The sequence below is a fragment of the Salvelinus alpinus genome, chromosome 3 (genome assembly GCF_045679555.1).
Source record: "Salvelinus alpinus chromosome 3, SLU_Salpinus.1, whole genome shotgun sequence".
In the NCBI taxonomy this organism is placed as follows: domain Eukaryota; kingdom Metazoa; phylum Chordata; class Actinopteri; order Salmoniformes; family Salmonidae; genus Salvelinus; species Salvelinus alpinus.
The window spans coordinates 12,929,571-12,955,682 of NC_092088.1; the positions used below are offsets into that span (position 1 = coordinate 12,929,571).

Sequence of the window (26,112 nt, forward strand, 5' to 3'; positions counted from 1 at the left end):
ACTGACGTCATCATGATTCAACCTTGTTTTTTTCTCGAGTTCCCACTTGAAAGCACAATAAATCCAGAGAATGCCAGACTTTGATGACAAAGTTTGATGACAAAATTTTCCCACAAAGGACCGCCGTGCCACCTTCCTGTTCAGGTGAGCACAGCACAACGAGGTGAGTCCAAAAAATTTATTGTATGCTGCTGCATAAATGATGTAATATGCCAGTGAGATATGTATACTGTAGCTAAGAAAGTAATTCTAAGTGTATGTTGTGTAGTAAGCTATTAGTAGCCCATGTGCCTCACCCTAATAATTTGGTCTATTTTCACCTCTTAATTTCACCTACTGTTCTGACTTGGTGGTGCACATATACCCTATAACCTGTTTTTGAGAAATGTAATCATTGAATATTGTAAGAGCTTTCATTGTCTGCTTATATGCCCCCTTTATTTATCTTATGGTTCTGACTTGGTGTACAGGGAGAACACTGTAAGAATGGCCCATGTTCTGAATTCTGGCGCTGTACATTTCAAAAGTGCTGAACAAATAGTTATATTGGCTATGTCCGTCCTAGCTCGCTCATTAATGTCTTAATCGAAATTACGGATTGCCTCTTATCCGCTTGTCGTCGCCTTATGCCATAGTTTGTACATCTCAATTGTCAGCAGAAACCACATTTGTTTAAACAAGTCAGCCATTTCATCTATGTTTTTTTAAAGGCAGTAAATGAGGCTGAATTAACTGTTTTGCTGCCAGACAAGGCTCCGCTGAGAGCCAGGTGTAGCAGCGGTAGGGTGTTGGGACTGCTGTTGGGACAGCTTTATGTAGGCCCTAACAGTTTGTGGGCACCGTTTGTCACCGTTATAGTGTAATTAGTGTATTGTTTAGTGTTGTGGCTTTGCTGGCATGCATCCCACATTTATTTTTATTTTGCCCCACCAAGATTTACATGCAAAAATTGCCACTGAAACCTCATGATTTAAAGGCCATCACTGCCCAATCATCCTACAGTCAGGTCAAAAATTGTCACCCTTGAGCTAAAAATACTATAAAATAAGTAACACAAGTATTGAGCTATATTGTATGCAAAAAATATATATTTTATACTACTACAATTGCTCAGAGAAAGAGATTTTGTTTGTGCACTTTACCCAGCATCAGGACATTTTAGCCTCAGTTACCTCTGCTAGGAGGCTGAAACTTGGCCGCAAGTGGATCTTCCAGCAAGACAATAACCCCAAGCACATATCAAAATCCACTAAGAAATTGTTAATTGACCACAAAATTAACCTTATGCAATGGCCATCTTAGTCTCCTGACTTAAACCCCATTGAAAAGTAGTGGTTTGAATTGAAGAGCAGACGAAGATTATCAAGGATCTGGAATGATTCTGTATGGATGAATGGTCTCAGATCCCTCCCAATGTGTTCTCCAACTCATAAAACATTTAGGAAAAAGGCTCAGTTGCATTATTCTCGGAAGGTGAGGTATGGAAAACGGGTGCAAATAATTTTGACACTTATCTATTACAGAATAAATATTACTTGTTAAACAAAATCTATCTGAGCAATTGTATTAGTATAACATAATATAATTCCCCTTTTTTTGCATACAATATAGCTCAGTATTTGTTATTTAATACAGTGTTTTTTTCTCATCTTTATCAAGGGTGGCAATAATTTTGGACCTGACTGTACACGTGCAACAGCGTGCGCTGTATGTACAATATATTTATTTCATTGTTTTTTCTGCAACATCAATTCCCGTTCTTGGGGACAATTTGAACATTTGATTGGTGATTGGTTATTTTAGGCCACAGCTCTTCCCCCAAAGCGTGACCAACCGAGCACCTCGGCTGTGATTGGCTGAAATGACCAGTATTCGGATTCTTAACCAACCAGTCAAAAGCATTGAGTTTGCCTTGAAATAACATTACTTACGTCCGTCCATACATCGATTTGGAACGGGAAAATTTTTGCAGAGCGGTCAAACGACGAGAGAAGGTGTTTTTGTAAGTGTCAACGATAACTAACACTAGTTTTGATTGCTTTTAATGTATTTGACATTGATGATCATGTTTGACATATCGAATGCTGCTAGACAATGTCACTGCGACTCCGCTTGCACCAAATTACTTGAGACCTCATTCTGACATCGAGTGCTGCTAGACAATGTCACTGCGACTCCGTTTGCACCAAATTACTTGAGACTTCATTCTGAGTGAGCAAACACGCTAACTAGCGTCGGTACACTGCGTTCTAAACGGTCACTGCCCGATATACACCAGATGCATATGCGTTTTGCCGGATGTGTAGTCCGCATTTGCCGTACATGTGTTTAGCTTTTAACTAGCTTTTAACTAGTTAAAAGCTATCTAGTTGGAGTCTGTACTTCCGTTTACCACCACACCATAAAGCAACGCACGAGTTGAAAATATTGAACGCATGTGGTACACAGAACGCATCGCAACCTAGTGTGGCACTCCAAACGTAGCGTTGCGTACTTCTCAATCGCAGTGACTAACGCATGAAAGGAAATAATTCGTTGCATCCGCATGTCATTTGAGCATATGTCTCAAAGGAAATGTCAAGAATATTTGCTCATTTAGAACGTCATAGTTGAAAACCAGGTTCTCTACGTTAGCATCTTCGCTTGTGGTCTCCCGAGCTAATTGTTTTACACGACGCAGTACACTTGAGTACTACGGATGAATTGCTGCAGCGGTACCTAGTGGCGATGCTTTCTATAGCCTGTACAGCATAGTCACGCACATTTTACATAGACAAGGTACGATTAGTTATTTTTAAGTCTGAATACAATTTATATTTGAACGTACTCTGCCGATTGTCCGTGAGGTTGGACCCACTTCAATATGCGGGTCTCTGTGGTAATCAAGATGTTTGCTCATGACCTAAGGCACGTGCACAATTTGGATGTACATGCAGGTGAGGCATGCATACTGAAATATGTCTTGCAGGTGTTTTGCATGGTATTGCTCATGTCAGGTGATAGACATTTCAACATCAGTACTGGCGCTCTAAAAAGCTGGGTAAATAATACTTTCCTGTGGCTTTTGTCTCAGATTTCGACCAGCTGAAGGACCAGCCCCGCAGAGAGCCAGTAGAGTAAGTACAAATGTAATTTTATTCAACATTCTGGCTTGTAAGTGCATTGTTTGACTATACACCAATAATTACCATCAGTCTGATTTTTATTAGGCTAGCTTTCTGCATACAGCAGGGTCACTGACATTCAGCCTAATTCCAACCAATGGTCCAGCTCAGCATGAGTGTATGATAAAACTTTGTCCTTTCCACATTTGCAAGCAGGTATCTACAGTCTCTAGACGGTGCCAAATACATAATTCTTGCTGTAAAATCTTACCGGTCTGTCAATTCTCCTTGTTGGTGAACTCAAAAAGCCCAAATTCTAGAGGAGTGACATTGTTTGTGTTGCCAAGATGGACGTGGGGAACCTGGGCATCTCTCGGTCCCAGGTGTTTCTCAACTACAGCCCGCGGGCCATCCTGTCACAGTGAGACGACACACGCCTCAGTCTGCATGGTGTGACCACTATAGCTGCCTCAGGCCCGAGTGGGCCGTATACACCACACTGTTGGGTTACGTATGCCCCAAAACCGAGTCGAATCCAAATCCTTTCAGTTCTACAGTATAGTCTCCTCTCCAGTCCTGTCCCTTTCCAGCATAAGCAGCAAACACATTAACATTAATAGACCTGGACCCGTTTTGAAGATTAGAAAGATGGACGTATTTATCAGTATAGTGTTTTGGGCCGAATGTCGTCTACTTCTAATAGCAGGAGTTGAGCTGGCCCAACTGTGGTGTTTGTTGCACAGCTAACAGCACGTCAAGGTTAGCTTCTCTCTGCAGCCGCCACTCTGGGCTGAGGCAAAGGCAGTATGCTCTCTGCCCTATGGCTGAACAGTGCTTTGTGTGTGTTCGTGCTCAGCGGCTAATCACATAGGTTACTATTGTGTGTGTTGGTTTGATCTGAAAGAATGCAGTAGCCTACATCAGGGATCAGACTAGTGGGGCGATGGCTTCACGTTCCTATCCATGGTAATAGATGTTGAGGAAAAGGGTGTTATTCCCTGTTCTCTTGCTTTGGAAGAACTATTTTTATTTAGCCAATTTCAATGGTAAGTATAATTTAGCCAACTTGTTTGTGTGCTCGCATTTTCACTGCATGGCTTCTATGGAGCTTTCAGGATGTGAAGTTTCCAACCGCAGATGTGTCATGTGGGAATGGATGCCACTGTCAGGAGGAGATTTAACACGTGCTTTTCAGGTGGATTCTGATGTCTGTAGGTAATCTGAATTATGACATGTTCTATTTGTCTAAGGGGTGTCTGACGTAACATGCCTTGTGTAGGTGGAGTCTCTCCCTGGGCACGTGGCGTGTGATGGAGGCAGTGAGGGAAGGGCCTAAGAGCACCCTGAGCTCTGGTAAAGTTGTGGCTCTGGCAGCGGGGCTGTCTGTAGGAGCGACGGTGGGATACATCGTCTACCGACAAATCAAAAGCACCAGCCGTGAGTCTCGCATCTCGTTGGTACTAGATAATCCTCTCTTTTACACTATGGATTATGGAGTGGTGTCTTTTTTTATTTTCTAGCTCCGCTGGCTAACACCGAAGAGTCCAGGATGTCAGTACCTCTGGAGGTTTACAGGAACATTACCAAGTACCAAGCCTCCTTCCTGGACCTGGTCAGTGACCTACCAGCCCGCCTGGCCCAGTAGTCTTACTATTTCATCATGTTGTCAGGCTCTGTGTGACAGTGTGGAGGGTCTCATCTCACCTGTCCCTCTTTCTCCCTCCATCCAGGTGATGCAGAAGTCCGGTGCCCGCGTGAGGGTGCTCTCTGAGTCTTCGCAGGCAGGGGAGGGGGAGCAAAGTTCCCAGAATTCAGTGTGTTTCCTGCTGCAGGGCTCACCTCAGCAGGTGCTGCTGGCCAGGTGTGCCCTGGAGAACCTGGCCACAGACTGCGAGACCACCACTGAAGTCATGGAGGTGCCCCAGACCGCCTTCGGACGCATCATAGGTAAAGAGGGTTTTCTACATGTCTGTAAAAAACTGCCATGTGTAGGTTAAATGATGTATGTTCCATTTCTCACCGTTTCATAGATATAAATCGTATGAATGATTGAATTATATTGCTGTGTGCTAAAGGTCGTGGAGGGGATTCTCTGAAGCTCATCACCAGGACAACGGGAGCAAGAGTCCTATGTCCCAGGGAGAGGGGGCGGGGTCTAGAGAAGGGCAAGGTGTCCGTCACAGGGACGAGACTGGAGGTCAGACAGGCCAAGGTGAGGGCAAGAATGTATCTTCTGCAGCGTTATAACCAGCTATGTACCTAACACTTAAACAATGTCATGTTAATTATTCTTATAGGAGCTCATCCTAGAGAAGGTATTTGAGGATGAGGCTGTAAGGAGGAGGATTACCCAGTCCTCAGCACAGCGCCAGAAACGAAGACCCTTCGAGACCCAGGGTCAAAGGTCAGAGGTAAACAAAGGTCCAACACGTCACTTCTCTGGACTGCACAAGTCCTGCTATAGTAGTCATGTAGTGGCCCATACACCCTGATGCTCTAACATTCCTATATAGGGGTGTATTAGAGCATCTGGCTGTATGGACTCTACTCTGTCGCTACAAAGTTCAGAGGTCACTGAGATCAAACCCACACAGGAACTGAAGCTGGAGGAGGCTCCACGATCTCTCTGGATGGAGGAAGGGGGGCTAGTCCATGCTAACGGTGTCCAGACCGCAGTGGGAGCCCTTTCCCAGGCTAGAGGAGAGGCGGTACAGCTGGCTACAGAGGCACGAGAGGAGGATGATCTTCTGTCGCCTGACTCCCTATCAGATGTTTCTAAATTTGAAAGTAAGTTTGGATGTTCTGACTTTTTGGGATAGTTGTAGCCATTTTGAAATTGGCTGTACAATACTGAGATGAATACAGGTGCTCTCCCATTGACACTGCTAATTTCCTAAATCATTGACTACGGAATGAGTTGTCCTATTCTCTGCAACACATAGACTATGTAATGGTGTGCATGTTCCTATTTTCTCTCAAATCTATATCTCTCATCTAGTCCCCAGTCCAGACCTGAGCTTCCAGCCAGATGAGCACCTGGAGGTGTATGTGTCAGCGTCAGAGAACCCCCACCACTTCTGGATCCAGATCCTGGGGGTCCGCTCCCTCCAGCTGGACAAGCTTACTGCTGAGATGAGCCGCTTCTACAGCAACGGCACCCTGCAGGTCAGTCATTGCTCGTGTTCTTTAGACACCAAACAGGTGAAAATGGACTGAAACAGGAAGGGATTTTTTTGTCTTGTCCAATAAGACATGCACATTTGTTTCCTGTTGCGTGCCCCAATGAACATGATTGTCTAGATTCCACCTACAATAAACCATTGAAATAGTCCGCTCTGAACACCCTTTTATAATTTCATTCTACATTGCAGAGAAATGCTTTTTTTTACACTTTCTATAGGATTGTCTGTAGTGTTGAGACCGTTGTGTTACTCTTCCAGGAGCAGCGAGTGGAGACCATCGTGGTGGGGGACATCGTGGCAGCTCCGTACCGGGACTACGGCACCTGGAACAGGGCGAGGGTCCTGGGGATGATGGGCTCTGGCCTGGTGGACCTCTACTATGTCGACTTTGGCGACAATGGAGAACTACCCAGGGATAGTCTCCGGAGTATGAGGTGAGGGGTCAGAAAAAGCTGGACAATAGTCCAGCACTCCTCATTGTATTTAGGACTTAATAAATAATAGATGAAAGCTTTCTCTAATGGCTCTTTTGCAAATTTTTTGTTTTGTCTTCTCTCATGCCCCTTCTAGAAGTGACTTTCTCAGCCTACCATTCCAGGCCATCGAGTGCAGCTTAGCTGGAGTCAACCCGGCAGGTGAGGTGTGGAGCGACCAAGCCCTGGACGACTTTGAGCGCCTGACGTATGTTGCCGAATGGAGACCCCTGCTGGCCAAACTTTGCAGCTACACCCACTCTGAGGTCTCCTCTTGGCCAAGTGTACAACTCTACGACAACACAGAGGGCAAGGTCAGTACTGGACTAGGATGGAAAATGGCTGCCTCAACTATCACTTATTCACTCACACTTTCTCTCCCTCTCAGGCTCTTACAGCCCTGTCTCTCTCTGTCATACTTTTTTCTCCCCCTATGATTGTCAATATTTGAACTTCCTGATCTGGTGGTCTCTCTGTCAGGCTGTAGATCTAGGAGAGGAGATGGTGAGTCTGGGCCATGCTGTACCTAGCCAGGATAATGGGAACGGGGGTGGCGACAGGGACGACCCTGGAACACTACAGAGGATGCTGGTAAGAACACCAGGCAGAGGACAGGGACCATCAATTAGAGATGAAGACTTCAAGTGCAGAACTATATATGACTTATAACTGTGTTTCTTTTAGGATGATGTGACTGGAGCCACGTCAGAGCTAAGCCTGTCCTGCATCAGCTTATCAGGTGGGTATACACTGAGGGTTCCGTTCCGTAGGTAAATCAACAAAAACATTTAAATGGATTATGTTCTACCTGAGTGAGTGAAATAATTTATGTTCCTTTTCAATGCATTTATTTGCTTTATTTCACATGACTAGGGCTGTTGCGGTGACTGTGTATTTGGCGGTCACGTGTCATGAAACCAGTCAAATTCCACATGCTTCTCTAAGCTCTGCTGCTGCTGGTCATTAGCAAGTTTGGTAGGCTACTAAGTGCCTGGTACTCGGCGCTCTATTGTCCCTCTAATCACTGTGACATCAATGCAAATCTAATCCATCACTTGTTGCTCAACATTTCTATAGGCTGTATAATTGAGGGAGAAACAGTGATGGCCGCTAATATAAAGAGGATCCCATCAGCTTTCTATAGACTAGACCTACTATTTATTTCTCAACTTTCCCTATGTTAAGCACATTGCTTCTCTCTACAACAGGAGTATAGCCTAGCTGTCTGGCATGAAAATGAACCACGGGGAAAGCGTCCTCCATTTGCTTTTTAAGTGCATAGATATAGTTGAAGTCGGAAGTTTACGTACTCTAAGGTTGGAGTCATTAAAACTAGTTTTTCAACCACTCCTCAAATTTTCTGTTAACAAACTCATTTTGGCAAGTTGGTTAGGACATTTACTTTGTGCATGACACAGGTCATTTTTACATGACGGAGAGCCGTGTGAGACGCTTTGGATTGTGCAGCACACATAGGGAGAAGGTCACTCCGGGCTGCAAAATACATGTTTTAATTTTTTGGGGATCATTACGGCCACAAAGGGGATTCCGCCAGGAAATTTGAGTGCTTGTCAAATTGTGAATGAGAGACTATTGGAGTGTGTGCAGCCTGCGCAAAAAACAAAGCAGAGCTCATGCCTTTCAAGCTACTTTATTCAAATTATTAGTCTCATGCAGCCTTGCAATGTATTAAAACAGCCCAACATTTGTATAACGTTACATTAATAACTCTAAATTAAGCGTATAGGAATACCTATTTCTTTGTTAACCGCTCAACACAGAATAGCCTCATGTGCACACCATCGTTTGGAGTAAATATTAATATTTTATTCAGCTTTGTTCAATTGTATTCATACTATAAAATCATTCCACGGAATTCTAAGCAAATCTTGTCTGGTAAATGAACTAGTGTAGCCCACAGCCATTTGGCATAGCCACATCAGGACCTAACAAGGACAACTCAGAGTACGCAATTCTGTTCTTCTGCAATGGACTACATTTTCTTAATGTCATGCTGCTTTAGACCTGTTTAAAATAAATAATGGATGTATTGTGATGGTGTAGGCTATATTACATGGATTTAATCATTTTTAAAGTGGCTTGTAGGGTGTGTGGAAGCCAGGAGATGCTAAATGTGTATGTCAGTTACCTTGAGACCAACAGTTATTTGCTTGACAATCACCGGCGGATGAAATTTCGTGACCGCCACAGCCCTAAACACGGCCCTAGAAATCAAACCGTTGTCCCCAGGTGTTTTCTCTCTTCGCAGTGTGACAACTCCTTTTGGCGACATGTGTTAAGTTACAGGCCATCAGAATGAGGAGTTGGTGTTAGAGCTGGCCACACCGTCATTCTCAGGCTCTCTGAGCCCTCTGGAGCTGCAGCGGGCTGACGTTGATGACAGCGCCTCTGGGTTTGGCTTTGGGCTGACCCACTCCACCCCGGCCCAGCGAGCCCTGGTGGACCTGGTTTCCCACATCCTGGAGTCCCCCAGCCCCTCTGAACACCCCCTCTCCCCAGACCACCAGGTCCCGGGCGAGCGCTGTCACACACTCAACCGAACCACCAACCTCCACAGCTCAGTGGCCCAGCTGCATCTCACACACACACTTCCTATGTCCTCCTGTACCTCTTCATCTACTTCCTCGTCGCCTCTGGAGGTCGTGACCTCTGTGTTGGGTTCGGTCATGCTGAGTGACGACGTCTTCCTGGAGGGCTCCAGTTATGACGGGTATGAGGAATGTGGCGTAACCTCGTCTTCCGGAGAAGTGGAGACAACTGGGGGAAACTCAACGTGGTGGTCGACTAGAGGTTACAGTCTGGAGGAGGAAGTGGACGAGGAGCAGAACAGTGAGGGGGCTATCGGTTCCACTCCTACCTTCCCCACACAGAGGCACGCGTGGCTGGAAGAGGGCAGGCATGGGGGTGGTGAAGATGGCACTGAAAGTCCTAGTGTGGTTGTAGTTGGCAGCAGTAGTAGTAGTTTCAGTAGCAGTGGGAGTGATATTATCTATATGGGGTTAGTGGCGCCTGCTTGGGAGAAGGGTCAGGCTGTGTCCTGCCCTAATGTTGATGGTGGCAACCCACAGAGGAAGAGGAAAGCAACAAGACTACCATTCCACCTCTCTGAGGCGGCAATGGACATGAATGCTCTGGAAAGCCAAGCTGGAATGGATGAAAAGACTGAGGAACAGAGAGACCGACTGGATGAACACGAGATGGAGGAAGTGACGAGTCCACTTGGGAAGGAGGCAGGATCTGAACACAGGAACGAACCTTCAGCGGGATTCCATTCACCAGAGGAGGTTGGGATGGAGAGGGGAAGATTGGGTATTACAGAGCGGCCAACGCATCAGAGGAGTGGTCTGCAACCCTCAGAGCAATTCAACGAGGAGCCCAGCTGCACTGAAGCTAATGACAGGAGAGCGAGCCCTCAGGAATTATGACCTATGAAGGAGTCTATCCCAAACAGAGGTAAAGCTGAATTTCAGAGGGACTCCACTTTTCACAACGAGGGTTGATTTGTCACATGGCTATTGTGTGTCTTTGGGCCTGCGTCACTCCTCAATCACCAAGGCACTTCCTGTCGTTCATCAGGGATCACGTGGAACACTGTCTGGACAACTCACTGATGTGGTGGTGAATTAATTTTGAGACCAGAATGATGATGCTTATTTATTAGTTAACCTAATGCGTGTTTTTATATTTTTGTTTCAGAAGTGGCCTCAATCTCAGGAAGCGTTGATGATGTTCTAGACGACGAGTTCGTCTGAGACCAAAGACAGACATGTCAAGTTCCGTATACCCTTCCCTGGTTTTTGTAATATATGCACTGATGTAATTTATCTATTTTAATGATGAATGGATACAAATTGAAAACGCTATACTTTTTGTTAACATGTCTTTATTAGTATTGGAAGTGTGTAGTGGGATGTGTCTTGCACAAACATTGGTGTTTATTTTTCCTCTCACCTTAGCTTTCTTTCAGCACTGACCATCCACTCTCTGCATCAACTCCATGTTATGAAGTGGACACCTTCCCTCACCCCCATGCCACCAACCCCCTTGCCCTCTTCGAGAAGCCTTACGTGACTAATGCTGAATCCCAAATGGACCATTAGCCCCATACTCCTTGGCATTTTCTGTTTATCTGAAACAATTGGATGATAATTTTTGCAAAACCTCAGCGGGCAAGTTGAACCACTTACCATGTGGCCTGAACTTATCCGATCACTACTGATCTGCAGGAATGGTTAGAGGTCGATTTGGAATGCAGACTATGCAGCAGTTCTCCCAGCCAATTTCATTGAACTGTTGTATTTCCCGAATACGGGTTGATTTTGGTTATTGCCTTATGCCTTTCATGCAGTTATGCCTTGTGCTGCTATGTGTTTATTGTAGAAGTTGCCGAGGAGAAGAGATGGAGAAAAATAAGTTGAATGCCAGTATTGTTTAAGATAACACACTGATATGAGCCATTCGAGCCCTATATTAGGTGATTGTGGCTGTTAGAACAAAATCAATCTGTAAATTAAAATGTAAGCCTCTGTAGTATCGTGCTTCAGTTTTATGTTGTGAGAATAAAGATATAATACACTTAAATATGTCAGAATGCTTTGCTGATTTGATTTCAAAGTATAGCTGTGCCTTGTCTGTTCCACTCTACAAACGTCTTTTACAGTATATTGACTATGAACCTTTTGGCAGGTCACTTTGCTCTTTTTACTTTTACAATCGAAAATTGTGGTTATTTACTAATATTTATTGAAAGTAGGGTAGGCTTTACACAATTGTTTTGTTTCTGTGTCTTGTCGTTAAGCACTGACCAATCACAGCAAAGTGGGTTCTGATCGCGCATGCTCATTTGATACATTGGATTTTTGTTGATACTATCCTGCTTGAGTTCCTTTCGGGGCTCTGAGTTTAGCTTTTTCAAGCTATTAAACCCCCTACTTTGGGGGGTTTACTATTCTAATTGAGCCAATAAAATACTGTAACTATATGAAGGGCTGATGGAGAACACAAGGGATTTGGTGAGTTAATTTTCCCGATGTGGGCCGTCCGTATCCGATTTGTTGTGTAGCAAGCGTGCTAACTTTAGCCTTAGCTAGCGCTCCCCTTTCGTTATCGGATTGTAGTAACAGCTGATTGAATCCCCTAAACTACAAAATAGCAATATCCAACAGCCCTTTATTGAAAAGTGAATATGTGGACACTTTTATTCGGTTTTTACATGCTAAATGGATACTCATTTAAATAATGTATTGCAAGCGGTGTCTTGTAACTGACGGTAGCTAGGTCAGCTAGCCAAGTAACTAACGCTAGAACTGGAATAACAGGTTTGCTAGCTGAGGCCCAGCCCATGTCTCTCACATTCATTGTGCACAATCCGTTTTAACAATGTTAACTAAGTGTTAACGGTAACATAAATAGCTAGCCAGTAACGTTAGTGCGATTAAGATGATGGGGAAAGGATCGTTTAGCTGGAGGTGTTTCTCCAGACAGCTAAATTAGCAAGCTAGCGTTAGCTACCAGCTACTATTATATGCAGAGGTGGTAAATAAATTAACACTTAGGCGGCTTTGTGATTATATAGCAAGGAAACTGGTATTGTATTTTATATATATATATATAAATACGTAAGACTCAGTTATTGCTCAGTTAAATGTTATCCGATGCTAGTAACTGTATTGGTATGGATGTTATCTCATGGATGTCTGTAGCCATGTACATATGCTTAGCCGTGGTAGTTATATCTGCTACATATCAGTGTGGCTGTTGTATCACATTGTTTACCGTACACGGTTTCCAAGTATACCAATCTTCTATTAGGACTAATATGCCATAATAAAACATGTTTAAGTTGTGATTATTCACTTGTTGAAAGAAAAACAAGTGTCAATAAATGATATTATATCCTTCTCACTGTACAATTGGTGTCAGTAGGCGTCATGCGTTCCCTCTCTCTGCTCCTTCCAGGCTGAACGCACCCCGCGTTCAGAGCGTAAGCGCCAGGACTCGTTTGGGATGTTTGACCGGTACGACAGCTGCAGTGAGGAGAGCACCAGTAACTCCAGCTCAGAGGACAGTGAGGACGAGGTGCCCTCCATCCCCGCCAGCCTGCCCATCATCAAAAACAATGGACAGGTCTACACCTATCCCGACGGCAAGACCGGCATGGGTCAGTACAGGGAAATATTGATATAGAATCCATAGATATAAATCAGTTAAGAATCCTATGGGTCAGTCAGTGTCTCTGGGGTGATTGCACAAAACCGGTTACGCGAGTGAATTAAGTGGCTGCCTGTGATTGACATAGATCCCGGCCTGCTACTGTCATAGTTATCCTGTCATTTCATACAATATAGTTGAGGAAAATAACTGATGAAAGAAGACTACATTGCTTTGAATGAATTGGAATATCCTGCTTTATTCTGAGTTTCCAGGAAATCTTTATGTGTTGCCTTGTTTTCCAGCCACGTGTGAGATGTGTGGGATGGTCGGAGTGCGAGACGCCTTCTACTCCAAGACTAAACGCTTCTGCAGCGTCTCCTGCTCTAGAAGTTACTCCTCCAACTCTAAGAAAGCCAGCATCTTGGCTAGACTCCAGGTAACCATATAACCCCATACTATGTTCTGTATGTTATTTGTTGTAGCCAGATAGTAGAATTAGAACATCTTCTCCTTCTATTTCCTTTGGAAGTGCAAGATAACATAACCAGTAAAAAGTGTGGGCATATTTTGTTTCTTCAATCTAATCTCACTGTAAATGTTTTGTGCTTTTTACTGAAGGGTAAACCACCTACGAAAAAGGCCAAGGTCTTACAGAAACAGCCTCTCATGGCAAAGTTGGCAGCTTACGCCCAGTACCAAGCAAGTCAACAACAACAGAACCAGGCTAAGTCAAAAGCAGGCGAGTCCACCTGTAGTTCAGTTGGTAGAGCATGGCGCTTCAAAGCCAGGATAGTGGGTTCGATTCCTGGGACCGTCTATATGTAAAATGTATGCATGCATGACTAAGTCGCTTTGGTTAAAAGCTGCGAAATGGCATACATTATAGACAGAACACACAATCTCTCATATTGTTGTTATGCAGAAGAATGCCCTTGAATGGACGATGGTTTTAGTCATAAGAACACACATTCTCTTTCCTGACCCAGTATAGTGAATGTTGACCTTGTTCCTTCTCCCCTACAGTGGTTCCTGTTGAAGGCTTTGACTGGGGGCGGTACATCTGTAGCAATAACTTGGTTGGAGCACCAGTCAGCTGCTTCAAGCACGTACGTTTAAACAACAGCTAGACATTCAAATTGTCCTGTATTGAAGTCTATTGCAGATGCTAAGGTTATATATCTGTAAATCCACCTTGTTTTGATCAACACAATTGTACCTTGTGGGATATATTATGAACTTCTGTTACATTTCATTATTTCTCGGTGTCTCAGGTCCCTATGGGTACGTGCTGGGGAGACCTAGCTGAAGGAGTGATGGTCGAGGTGCTCAACTCCGATACTAACCTCTCTACTAAAGTCTACTGGGTAGCAGGGATCGTCAAACTGTCAGGTAAGAACACATCTAACCACTTGAAGGATTTCTATCCGTGTAACCAAACAATTTTTAACATTTTAAAAGTATTTTTTATTTTTTTGCCATAATGAGCAGACTATTCTTAATATTTCTTAGAAGAATGCACAGTAATGGGGTTGTAAAGATGTCCCATGAGAGGCTGTTTCTGTTCTCTTCCCCAGGGTTCAAGGCTCTGCTGCGGTACGAGGGTTTTGACAACGACACCAGCAGGGACTTCTGGTGTAACCTCTGTGTTCCAGAGATCCACCACGTAGGGTGGTGTGCATCCAGCGGGAAACCGCTCGTACCTCCCAAATGTAAACATCATTCCATAATCATGATCATAGTAATACGCTTTCTTTTTTAACATGCCTTTTTTAACATGCCTTTTTTAACATGCCTTTTTTAACATGCCTTTTTTAACATGTTTTTTAACATGCCATTTAACATGCCTTTTAACATGTTTTTTAACATGCCATTTAACATGCCTTTTAACATGTTTTTTAACATGCCATTTAACATGCCTTTTTTAACATGTTTTTTAACATGCCATTTAACATGCCTTTTTTAACATGCCTTGATCTTAACAGAAGATGGAAAACAGATTGATAGACTAAAATGGATTTTGTTTTTGGTTTCTCTCTCAGCGATACAGCTAAAGTACTCTAACTGGAAAGCTTTCCTTGTGAAGCGTCTCACTGGAGCCAAAACACTACCACCGGACTTTGCCACCAAGGTAAGATTTCATCATTTTGAGCTGCAAGACGTAAACACTGGTAAGGACGATGGCTTAAACTCTACCTAGTTCTCTAAAAGCACCCACTCTTAGCGCTTCCTTTCATTCCCCACTCTCTACCCAGGTCCATGAGAACATGCAGTTCCCCTTTAAGAAGCTGATGCGTGTGGAGGTGGTGGATAAGAGCCACCTGTGCCGGACGCGGGTGGCTCTGGTGGAGCAGGTGATTGGGGGACGGCTGAGGCTCGTCTACGAGGAGGGCTCTGACGACTTCTGGTGTCACATGTACTCCCCGCTCATACACTCCATCGGATGGTCCCGGAGCATCGGACACCGCTTCAAACGGTCCGGTCAGTCAAGTTAGTTGGTTTTGGGTAGTTCATTTGGTAGTGAGTTAGGCCTAGGTAGGTAGTTAGTCCAATGTGTTTGTTTTCGGACTCTGCTGACAATGTTTGTTTCCCAGATGTGTCAAAGAAAATCGATGGTCAAATGGACGCCCCCGCCCAGCTGTTTGCCAAGGTAATGTAAATACACCACATGTTTACAATGCCCCAAGTCTTTGTGCCTCTGTGGTTTGTATTGATATTTTCCAATGTACGGATCCAGAATGATGAATGAATCTGTGATATCTCCTCAGGTGAAAGACGTGGACCAGAATGGTGAATGGTTCAGGGACAGGATGAAACTAGAGGCCATCGACCCTCTAAACCTCTCAGCTATAAGTGTAGCCACTGTAAGAAAGGTAACTGTCTCACTTCTCCGCTTTCTGTGTAGCCACTGTTATAAAGACATGGCAACAGTTTGGGTCGTTTCCATGGTAAAATTCAAGGGTCATACTACTCCGCTGTTGGCTCCCCTGGATTGGGGTTTCCCTCTACTTACTTTCAGTCCCCGGTCACCTGTTAAGGTTTTGAGTTGTATACATCTTAGATTGATGTTTGCTGTCTGTTTCAGGTGTTGGCAGACGGGTACCTCATGATCGGCGTCGACGGGTCGGAGGTGACGGACGGCTCAGACTGGTTCTGCTACCACTCCACTTCTCCCTCCATCTTCCCTGCCGGCTTCTGTGAAATCAACAACATCGAACTCACACACCCTAGAGGTACACTTCTTACCCCAACTTTCTTTGACAGACTGCAACATTCCCTCACTCAGTTATTTTTTTTCACCCGTTGTTTATTTAATTAAGGATAGTCTCATTGAGATAGTCTCTTTGTCCCAGTTGTTGAAGGTAGCTCTTGTTCCTCTTCCTCTTTGGCCTCTCTGGTCAAGGGTTATGTGTTAACCCAGCCTTACCACTGACTCTGCCCCACAGGGTACACTAAACTGCCATTTAAATGGTTTGACTACCTCAGAGAAACAAGTTCAATAGCCGCTCCTGTGAAGCTCTTTAACAAGGTAGGACTGATTCCTGACATCGTGGCTGTGTTGTTTTGTTGGTTAGCGCAGTCCTGTAGTTCTGTCTTTCTATGATCACATGAAAATTATACTTCAAATAAAAACGACTACAAGCAGGCATTACCTACAAGGCAAATTATTTATCTATTTTTCGCTTACATACATGTTTGATGTAAGACCTTTTTCAAAAATTGTTATGGAAAAAACACTGTATTGACGAAGAACCTAAAAATGTCTCTCGTCTTTGCCTCCGCCATCTTGTTGCCCCTGCCCAGGATGTTCCAAACCACGGGTTCCGTCAGGGTATGAAGCTGGAGGCCGTGGACCTGATGGAGCCCAGGTTGGTGTGTGTTGCCACTGTGACTCGGATCGTCCACCGCCTGTTGCGCATCCACTTTGATGGCTGGGAGGACGAGTACGACCAATGGGTGGACTGTCAGTCGTCTGACCTCTACCCCGTGGGCTGGTGTCAGCTGACCGGCTACCAGCTACAGCCCCCCGCCGCACAGAGTGAGATCAAACACCACAGTTCTACCCAAATATAACACACTGACATGTAACACACTAACATGTAACACACTAACATGTAACACACTAACATGTAACACACCAACATGTAACACACCAACATGTAACACACCAACATGTAACACACCAACATGTAACACACTAACATGTAACACACTAACATGTAACACACTAACATGTAACACACTAACATGTAACACACCAACATGTAACACACCAACACACCAACATGTAACACACCAACATGTAACACACTAACACAAAACACACCAACATGTGACACACTAACACGTAACACACTAATACACCAACATGTAACACACCAACACATAACACACTAACATGTAACACACCAACATGTAACACACCAACACACCAACATGTAACACACCAACACAACATGTAACACACTAACATCCAACACAACATGTAACACACTAACAACATGTAACAAAGGAACATGTAACACACTAACATGTAACACACCAACATGTAACACACTAACATCCAACACAACATGTAACACACTAACAACATGTAACAAAGGAACATGTAACACACTAACATGTAACACAACAACATGTAACACACTAACACACCAACATGTAACACACTAACACAGGAACATGTAACACAGGAACATGTAACACACTAACATGCACAATCATAAACCAAACAACTACCACTTAGGCTCTCATTGATGGATTGGATTAAGTTCCAGCTAATACGTGACCAATTACTTGATAACATGCGATTGGAGTCCCAAACTAACAGGCAGAAATGTACATTTGTGTAAAACAATAGGCCACTGTTTATGCTCCCCTCTATTTTCTATCATTTCAGTGGCCAGAGAAATCCCAGCAGCTGTACCTAAGCACAAGAAGAAAGCTCAACAATACAAAGGACAAAAGAAAAGTGAGTTCTCTAATCTTTTATCATCACTCGCTTCCCTCTTTCCCTCCTTTCGTTGGTCCACACCAGTGGAGGCTGGTGGGAGGATCTATAGGAGGATGGGCTCATTGTAATAATGGCTGGAATGGATTCAGTAGAACGGAGTCAAACGTGGTTTCCCTGTGTTTGATACTGTTCCATTGATTCCATTCCAGCCATTGCAATGACTCTGTCCTCCCAAAGTGCCTCCCACCAGCCTCCACTGTTCCACACTCTGGTGGGGGGAAATCTATCTAGCTTAGAATCTCTGTTAATGTTTAGTTTTTTCTTTCTTGTCTGTTCTTTGGGATCTGATTGGTTGGCATGAGTCCCATGACAGGAAGCTGTGGTACTCTGGGCGAGTGCCAAACAGGTGGCGAGGGTGTTGTAACACTGGGTGTGATGGTCCAAACCATAGAGATAAAAATAGGACTTATCATTCTGTCTGTGCCATTATGGTGTCCATGACAACATGGGCAGTGCCATTGGGTCTCTCTCCATTTTAAAGTAGTGAATGTTCTTCTGTTGTGTTTGAAAAAGCATAAAGATAATATTGTTGATTTATCGTCCCCTGCTGTGTGTCTTCTTTCTTGTGTGTTATTCATTTGTGGCCACTAAATGGCAGTGATATAGCTTAAAGCCATCTACAAACCAATTTGAAGAAGGCAATGCTCTGATCTTTGGCTAATCACTCCCAGCCCATAGGAATCCCCACCCAGTTGACCACTTTAAAATGGTGGAAGGCCTCGATGGCAATGTCCATGCTAAAACTGGTTCTATCCATCTAGAGCCATCTGTCTACCTGTATGTTCCAAGCACAACTTGTTCCACGTCTTAGGAAGTGGTTTAGCAGGGCTATGTGCAGACATGTGGTCACACACTAACGCTAGTCTGGTTTGCTTGAGTCTGGCTTACCTTGGGTGTATTCAGAACATGTTTTAGAACATTTCACAATGGATCAGAGGTCATCCTTCTGAACCGTTTGAAACATGTTTGGTGTTTTTGAAATATTGTATTTAAACAGAATAAAATAACTTGAATATGTACAGTTGAAGGCGGAAGTTTACATACACGTAGGTTGGAGTCATTAAAACTCATTTTTCAACCACTCCACAAATTTCTTAACTGTGGATGTATTTCAAGGCCTACCTTTAAACTCAGTGCCTCTTTGCTTGACATCATGGGAAAATCAAAAGAAATCAGCCAAGACCTCAGAAAATAAATTGTAGACCTCCACAAGTCTGGTTCATCCTTGGGAGCAATTTCCAAACGCCTGAAGGTACCACGTTCATCTGTACAAAAAATAGTACGCAAGTATAAACACCATGGGCCCACGCAGCCGTCATACCGCTCAGGGAGGAGACGCATTCTGTCTCCTAGAGATTAACATACGTTGGTTCGAAAAGTGCAAATCAATCCCAGAACAACAGCAAAGGACCTTGTGAAGATGCTGGAGGAAACGGGTACAAAAGATTCTATATCCACAGTAAAACGAGTCCTATATCGACATAACCTGAAAGGCCGCTAAGCAAGGAAGAAGCCACTGCTCCAAAACCGCCATGAAAAAGCCAGGCTACGGTTTGCAACTGCACATGGGAACAAAGTTCGTACTTTTTGGAGAAATGTTCTCTGATCTGATGAAACAAAAATAGAACTGTTTGGCCATAATGACCATCGTTATGTTTGGAGGAAAAAGGGGGAGGCTTAACAAGCCGAAGAACTCCATCCCAACCGTGAAGCACGGGAGTGGCAGCATCATGTTGTGGGTGTGCTTTTCTGCAGGAGGGACTGGTGCACTTCAACAAAAATAGATGGCATCATGAGGTAGGAACATTATGTGGAGATATTGAAGCAACATCTGAAGACATCGGTCAGGAAGTTAAAGCTTGGTCGCAAATGGGTCTTCCAAATGGACATTGACCCCAAGCATACTTCCAAAGTTGTGGCAAAGTTGCCTAAGGACATCAAAGTCAAGGTATTGGAGTGGCCATCACAAAGCCCTGACCTCAATCCTATAGAAAATTCTCTCTACTATTATTCTGACATTTCACATTCTTAAAATAAAGTGGTGATCCTAACTGACCTAAAACAGGGAATTTTTAACAGGATTAAATATCCGGAATTGTGAAAAACTGAGTTTAAATGTATTTGGCTAAGGTGTATGTAAACCTCCGACTTCAACTGTACATGCTATATAATTCATTAAATAATGTGATTATCTAGGCCATTTACCTTTATATACACACACAATAGGATCTGTAATGAATTAATTAATAAGTTAGCATTTATTTTATTATTCAAAATACATATGAAGTAACCCTATGCAACCGAACATTCAAACCTACACTGTTGGGAGCAGTAGCAACCTGAAAGCACCCGTAGTAGCTTACCTGAGTCTAACTTGGTGTCTAGAGCGGAAGGTTCCGGTTGGTCGTCGGCTCTTCAGTCAGGCAGGCAGGAGGAGGAGCCTATCAGGGGAGGACGAAGAGCAGAGTCCGCCCCCTTACTCCAGCCAGTGCTCCACTCTGGCCCCCCGGTCCCGCACCCACCACCACTACCACCACCACCATCACACCCACAAACCAGGTAACACTACCAATAAATAACCAGTGAGACCTCCACACAGACAGAGGGTGCTAACAGGGGTCAGTCCTCAGCCACTGTAGGTGCTGACCCTGCTGTGTGATCGCTGTGTGTTGGATACACCTGCATGAAGGCAAGTTCTATTCACCTGTTTCTGTGTCACGTTATTGAAGTGAAAGTACTAATGTGAGAAAGGGCAATTTCTCCTCTCACCTCATGATGCGTACTAGGTGAGCAGGACGTCTGCAGGAAGGAGGAGAAGTGGTGATATAATATACTGTAGAAGTCTGGTTTCATTACAGGAACTACAGGCTCAGATGGAGGGCTAGGTATTAACAAGGATAGCTGGTCTTGTGCTGAAAAGCGTTTTGTGACTAAAAATGGTTGTTTACCCCCTAAGAGAATATATATATTTTTTAATGGTTGTTTAGCTATTTTGTTCTGTCTTGGTGTTAAACATTTATTATCTGTCTTGGTATGCTGGACAGGCTTTCGACAATTTATTTTAAAATGATGTAACCCTCTATTTTGCTAACTCTCTCTCCCTCTCTCTCTCCCTCACTCTAGAGTCTCTGTTACGTCTTAAGGAGGAACAGGCTGAGGTGGATGAGTTCACCTTCTCCCAGGGCGTCTCAGACCAGGAGAGCAACGGCTCTGGCAGCTACTACATCAAACAGGAGCCCTGTTGACAGGGGGGACAGGGGACCGGGGCTAAGCCTGGGAGGGTAGGGGGAGCCGGACAATACCCCTGAAATCCAACATCCAGAGAGACACTGCCTACAACCCCCTACTACGACAAGACACATCCCTAAACCAAGACAAGAGCAACAGGGCAGGGAGCATGGAGAGCTCTAAAAAAAACTCTTCCAGAAAAGATGGCCTCTAACACTGCAATCAGGGGAGAATACTGCTGGGGGACTTGGTACCCCAAAAACACTAAGTGACTACATGCCCTGAAACCCAAACCCTTACCCCACAAAATCAAGACAGGGAGCTACTTAGGTCTCCCCAAAACCATCCAGGGAAGAAGAACACTTCTGAGCAGCTACAACATCAAACCCTGGAGCCCTGATGGACAGTCACTCATTCAGTGAGACCGACATACCATATAAACCATATAAACGGGTAACCGGTACACTTCCTAAAGCCACTGGCCCGGAAGAGGGCTATGATACCTGGACAACCTGATCAGAATCCCACATCCCTGAATGATTGGAAACGACCATGGCTTTCTGTCTTCCTCCATAAATGCATCTAGGCAGGGGGCCTTGGAGCTCTGGATGCCCACAACAGAAGCCTGTTCTCTGGGTACTCTGTCTCTCCCACCACCCTGCCGTAGGCCAGGCAGGACCTCTGACACAACTCGGGGACACACACACACAGACACCTGCACTAAATGTGACAGATATATAGGTCTTTGGTTTATTTCTTTCAGGTAAGAGAGCTAAGGAAGGAGGGATTGAATTTCACTTGGTCTTGAGCGAGGGAGGGAGGGATTTTATTTCACGCGGTCTTGAAAGCGAGGAAAGGAGGGAGGGAGGGAAAGAGCTGTATAAAACAGGAATCTTTTTTCCAACAATTTTGCCAGGTGGACTTGCTTTGATTTGCTAATAGTACATGAAGTTTTGGTAAAGTTTCTGTTTTTGTTAGTTTTTGTACTTTTAAATTGGAGGGTTGTTATTTTGTCTTAAATGCTGATTTGTTATCGACAGCTCTTTGGGGGAGTGGTGTGGATATTATAGTAAGGATACATATTCATAGACGAGACCTATTCAATATAGAACTATGTAGATATTAAGGAAAGTGATTTGGCCTGAGTGGGTTTTGAAACCTTGTGAAAGGAGTCTCTTAGACTAGATGGGGTTTGTGCCCCAATAGGTTAACGGACATACTCCTTAGTATTGGCTATGCATACTATGTAGTCTGCTAGTGTGTGTGTTGGGAAACACTAGATAAACACGATCACAGATTGCACTACAGGAACAAACAGCCAGTCTCTCTGGCTTGTTGAAACCATCCTTACCTCTAGCATGTCAGCAGCTTTACAATAGAGAGACCAGACTTATCTAGTGTTTGCATCAGTGTTTTTTTACTGGGGAAACAACTCCAGAAACGAAGCTAGACCACATTAGATACTCGTTATTACACTCAACCATAATGTCTTATTCCTTGTCATAACCTATTTTCTTCTAAGAAAACAAGTGCAAACTCTTCATAAATCTGTCCCTAAAAGAGAGAGAATTTCTATCAATCGAGCAAAGTTTAATCCTAAAATGATGTCAATCAGAAATAAAACATTGTAGGCTACATGTCAAGAATGACATCAAGGTATGCAAAACCGTTTGGTTAGGGATTCCCCTCTCTTGTTTATGGCTAATTCTTTATTTCAGAGCCAAATGGATGTGTACTGGTTAAGTATTCAACTGAGCCACTGTATAACAACTTTGTCGGTGTTAATGTCTCCATTTATTAAACATTGCTTTGTTGATAGCCTTTGTAAGTGTCCATTCACAAAACCAATGGGATCTGATTGGATTAGGCTATAGCAGGAGAAAACCTTTCCCATTGGCTTCTTTATTCACCATTTAGGCCGCATAAATTTTTGCTAGATTCCTGATTGGTTGGAGATCCTCCCAACTTCCTGAATCTGCTTGTGCATTGTAGCTGGTAGTGAGTGGTGACAATTGTATCTAGACTTCCTCTCTTCCCTCGCAGTGATATGTTATATTGTTGTACTACCTCCTGGTGAGCTTGGCAGTCAAATAGAGACAGGGTTGGGGGTCATAGTGACATCATAATGTGTCTCTAATCCGAGATGCAGGTTTGGGCAACTTGATATACCATATGCAAATAAAAAATAATAATATCCTCATATGTCTGACTAGACACCGAACACAGATATTTGTAACAGCACATTTTGAGGTAGTCCTCGAAATGGAATAATATGCAATAATGTTTTCTGTATTTTGCTATGTCAGATCGCTGAATTACAACACCCTAAAGTGATATTAAGGTACATGAAATATATTATACTTGCTTCAATTGACCTACATTCTATTGCATAACTATGGCAACTATGTGAACTATGGTCTATAAACAGAATATAATAGATGTTATTTGAATCCACTATGTATAAATAGAATAGTACAGAAAAGTTGATCTAGCTCAGTTATTGTTGCAGTGGATGGGAGATGACCTAGAATCTCTCTTTCTATACCAGTAAGGTTGACAATTAACTTCTCAGGAAATGTTTGCATTTTTCTCTAAGGTGTTTTCTTGGCTGCAAGGGTCAAGCAAAGTGCATTACAGTCACAATATTAAACAGAATGACATTGCATAAAGTTATTCAAAGGAAAGTCTTAATGGAATAACTTGCTCACAAATTAATGTTTCTTGTCCATGTCTGAATGTTGATTTCTCCCCTGTTTTTGATATGGTTTCTTGTATTGTTATTGTTCTGTTGATTTGGTGAGGTATTTTACATAAACCCTTCATGTTCTAATGATTAACAATGCGTTGAGAACCCCTTGATCGGTGTTCAGTTTGACGCCATGCTTTGTGTAGCTAGGTTTTACCCTCAATTATTGTTTCCATGTGTAGTTCCTTTTCCAAAGGATGTACGATCAATAGTTTCTACCGTTTCCTCTCTGGATTTTAGATTGAATTTTTAATATTAATTAAGGTTATATACAATGTCCAGCGGAGTAATTAAATGTAGTGTGTCACTATCCTCTTATGTGAAAAAGGTTTGGAGTTCAGGATTTGGTTTTTGTTAACTTCAAGAAATCAGATCTGGCACAGACTATGACTAACTAGATGAGAATGAAGAAAGTGTTAAAGAATTGTGGTAATCTTAACCAATTAACTGATCAAATTACGTATCTTAGAAAAACAAAAAGACACAACTGTTTATAGACTAACTTTGCTGCTACCTTCCAAATAACCCAAATAATTCCTAATGCACAATCACATTTTGGAGAGAGGTTTCTTTTTCAGTGATACTATGACTCTTTATTCTTAGAAATGGATGTAGGAATATCCCAATGTCACTGAGATGCCCAATCCAAAAGCAACACCTCTCAATCCCCCCTTAGAGACCTGAAAGAACAGGATGCCATTATAGGCTCCCACCTATTCGTTCAGATGTACAAGGGGCGATTCAGGAAGTGTGTAGAGGGAGGGGCTGATTTGGGACCGGATGAATCGGAGTTAGTGCATGCAAAATTGTAAGGTCTTTCTGTGGACCAACACTGAGCTTGTTTTGCTGTTATGGTCTTTGGTCGTGCTACCGCTCACTCTAAATCGATCCCTAGCCACTAACCCTACTCATCCTATAGATCCGAAAGGATTGGATAGGTATGAGAAAGATGGTACTAGCTCCATTTTGCCCTTTTGATAGGCTTAGTGGCATTTTGAGGCATATTTCTTACACCTATCCAAACCTTTCAGATCTTAAATGTCTAGTGGAAGTAGGGGGTCAATCTAGAATGAGGTGTCTGTTCTTTGAATACTAACACGGGTCTCTTTTTGTATGTGACAACCCCACTATATTCAACCGTTATATATCATGGTGCTACATATATATTTGATAAAGTGATTATTAGTTATTTTATTGGGGAAATAATTCTCATTAACTGTAATTATGAATGGAGGGGCTTAAGTTATGTTTTGGTGTTTTATTTTGGATACAAATAACTAAATGATTTGTTTAAAAAAAATTATAATATTGAAATTATAAACACTGACCCTTGTGGTAGAAATTTGGTTGCAATGTGGTTTGTACATCTCTATCTAGATACATGAGGTTTCCGTTCTTTCTTCTGGTCATTTTGTGCTGTGATCGAGGTTTGATAGACAATACCTTGAATTTGTAAATAAACCAAATGTTTGGTAGACATAATATCGGTTGTATTATTTTTGTGTCTTTTGTTTCCAAGTATTACAAACTGTTTCCGCATGGCTGTGAAAAGGTATCTGTTAACGATTTTTGTAAGAAACATTTTTTACGCTGATTAAAATGATACTTATAAATTACCATATTTGTCAATGGCGTTTTTTTTCTTTTTTCTCTATAGTTCTATAGGCTACTTCACCTCAATGCTGTTTGAACCAGAGGAGGCTGGTGGGAGGAACTATAGTAATGGAATAAACGGAACGGTATCAAACACATGACAATCACGTTTGACTCTGTTCCATTTCAGCCATTATTACAATGAGCCTGTCCTATAGCTCCTCCCACCAGCCTCCTTTGGTTTAAACACCACAGGAAATTAAAGACGCCATGAAAAGATGTGGTCAACAAGTCGTATGAGGTAATATGATGTTCCATTATCAGTGGTGGAAAAAGTACTCAATTCTCATTCTTAAGTGAAAGTAAAGATACCTTAATAGAAAATGACTCAAGGAAAAGTGAAAGTTACCCAGTAAAATACTACTTGAGTAAAAGTCAAAGTGTTTGTTTTTAAATATACTTAAGTATCAAAACTAAATGTAGTTGCTAAAATATACTTAAGTATCAAAAGTAAAAGTATGAATAACTTAAAATTCCTTATATTAAGAAAACCAGTTTATTTATTTACGGATAGCCAGGGGCACTCCAACACTCAGACATA

General features: G+C 43.0%; 2 protein-coding genes across 9 annotated transcripts; both read left to right on the plus strand.

The window, feature by feature from the left end:
- Positions 1–1,872: 1,872 nt before the first annotated feature.
- tdrkh (tudor and KH domain containing) lies at positions 1,873–11,361 on the plus strand. Of its 8 annotated transcripts, none has more exons than XR_011674002.1 (17): positions 1,873–2,002; positions 3,074–3,116; positions 3,321–3,525; positions 4,384–4,541; positions 4,625–4,716; positions 4,835–5,051; positions 5,180–5,316; positions 5,402–5,515; positions 5,699–5,891; positions 6,103–6,269; positions 6,545–6,720; positions 6,857–7,073; positions 7,240–7,350; positions 7,444–7,498; positions 9,061–10,233; positions 10,477–10,553; positions 10,737–11,361. XR_011674002.1 is itself a non-coding variant. In XM_071391489.1 (16 exons), the coding sequence occupies exons 3-15, from the start codon at positions 3,452–3,454 to the stop codon at positions 10,530–10,532; spliced, it is 1,767 nt and encodes a 588-aa protein (XP_071247590.1). In that variant the 5' UTR covers positions 1,876–2,002; positions 3,074–3,116; positions 3,321–3,451; the 3' UTR covers positions 10,533–10,553; positions 10,737–11,361. The 8 variants fall into 8 exon arrangements, 3 of the variants coding, with proteins under 3 accessions (XP_071247590.1, XP_071247589.1, XP_071247587.1); XR_011674003.1 differs by having other exon boundaries at positions 3,413–3,525; XR_011674004.1 differs by lacking the exon at positions 3,321–3,525 and having other exon boundaries at positions 1,874–2,002.
- A 261-nt stretch (positions 11,362–11,622) lies between these two features.
- LOC139570040 (MBT domain-containing protein 1-like) lies at positions 11,623–25,535 on the plus strand. Its single transcript, XM_071391490.1, has 17 exons — positions 11,623–11,792; positions 12,739–12,940; positions 13,236–13,369; positions 13,552–13,672; positions 13,957–14,039; positions 14,205–14,322; positions 14,508–14,642; positions 14,973–15,061; positions 15,186–15,411; positions 15,525–15,580; positions 15,699–15,803; positions 16,016–16,163; positions 16,377–16,459; positions 16,735–16,969; positions 17,831–17,902; positions 20,330–20,503; positions 21,068–25,535. Exons 1-17 carry the CDS (start codon positions 11,772–11,774, stop codon positions 21,187–21,189), a joined length of 2,124 nt encoding a protein of 707 aa, XP_071247591.1. The 5' UTR covers positions 11,623–11,771; the 3' UTR covers positions 21,190–25,535.
- Positions 25,536–26,112: the final 577 nt, after the last annotated feature.

What these genes read in the sequence shown, in the direction of transcription:
- LOC139570040 (XM_071391490.1), top strand. Translation starts at nt 11,772, where the DNA reads ATGGAGAACACAAGGGATTTG. An exon ending in CGACGGCAAGACCGGCATGG is followed by an intron (nt 12,941 to 13,235) that starts GTCAGTACAGGG and finishes CTTGTTTTCCAG; the next exon opens with CCACGTGTGAGATGTGTGGG. An exon ending in CTGTGAAGCTCTTTAACAAG is followed by an intron (nt 16,460 to 16,734) that starts GTAGGACTGATT and finishes GCCCCTGCCCAG; the next exon opens with GATGTTCCAAACCACGGGTT.
- tdrkh (XM_071391486.1), top strand. Translation starts at nt 2,864, where the DNA reads ATGCGGGTCTCTGTGGTAATCAAGATGTTTGCTCATGACCTAAGGCAC. An exon ending in AAGCCTCCTTCCTGGACCTG is followed by an intron (nt 4,717 to 4,834) that starts GTCAGTGACCTA and finishes CCCTCCATCCAG; the next exon opens with GTGATGCAGAAGTCCGGTGC. An exon ending in CCCAGGGTCAAAGGTCAGAG is followed by an intron (nt 5,516 to 5,698) that starts GTAAACAAAGGT and finishes AAACCCACACAG; the next exon opens with GAACTGAAGCTGGAGGAGGC.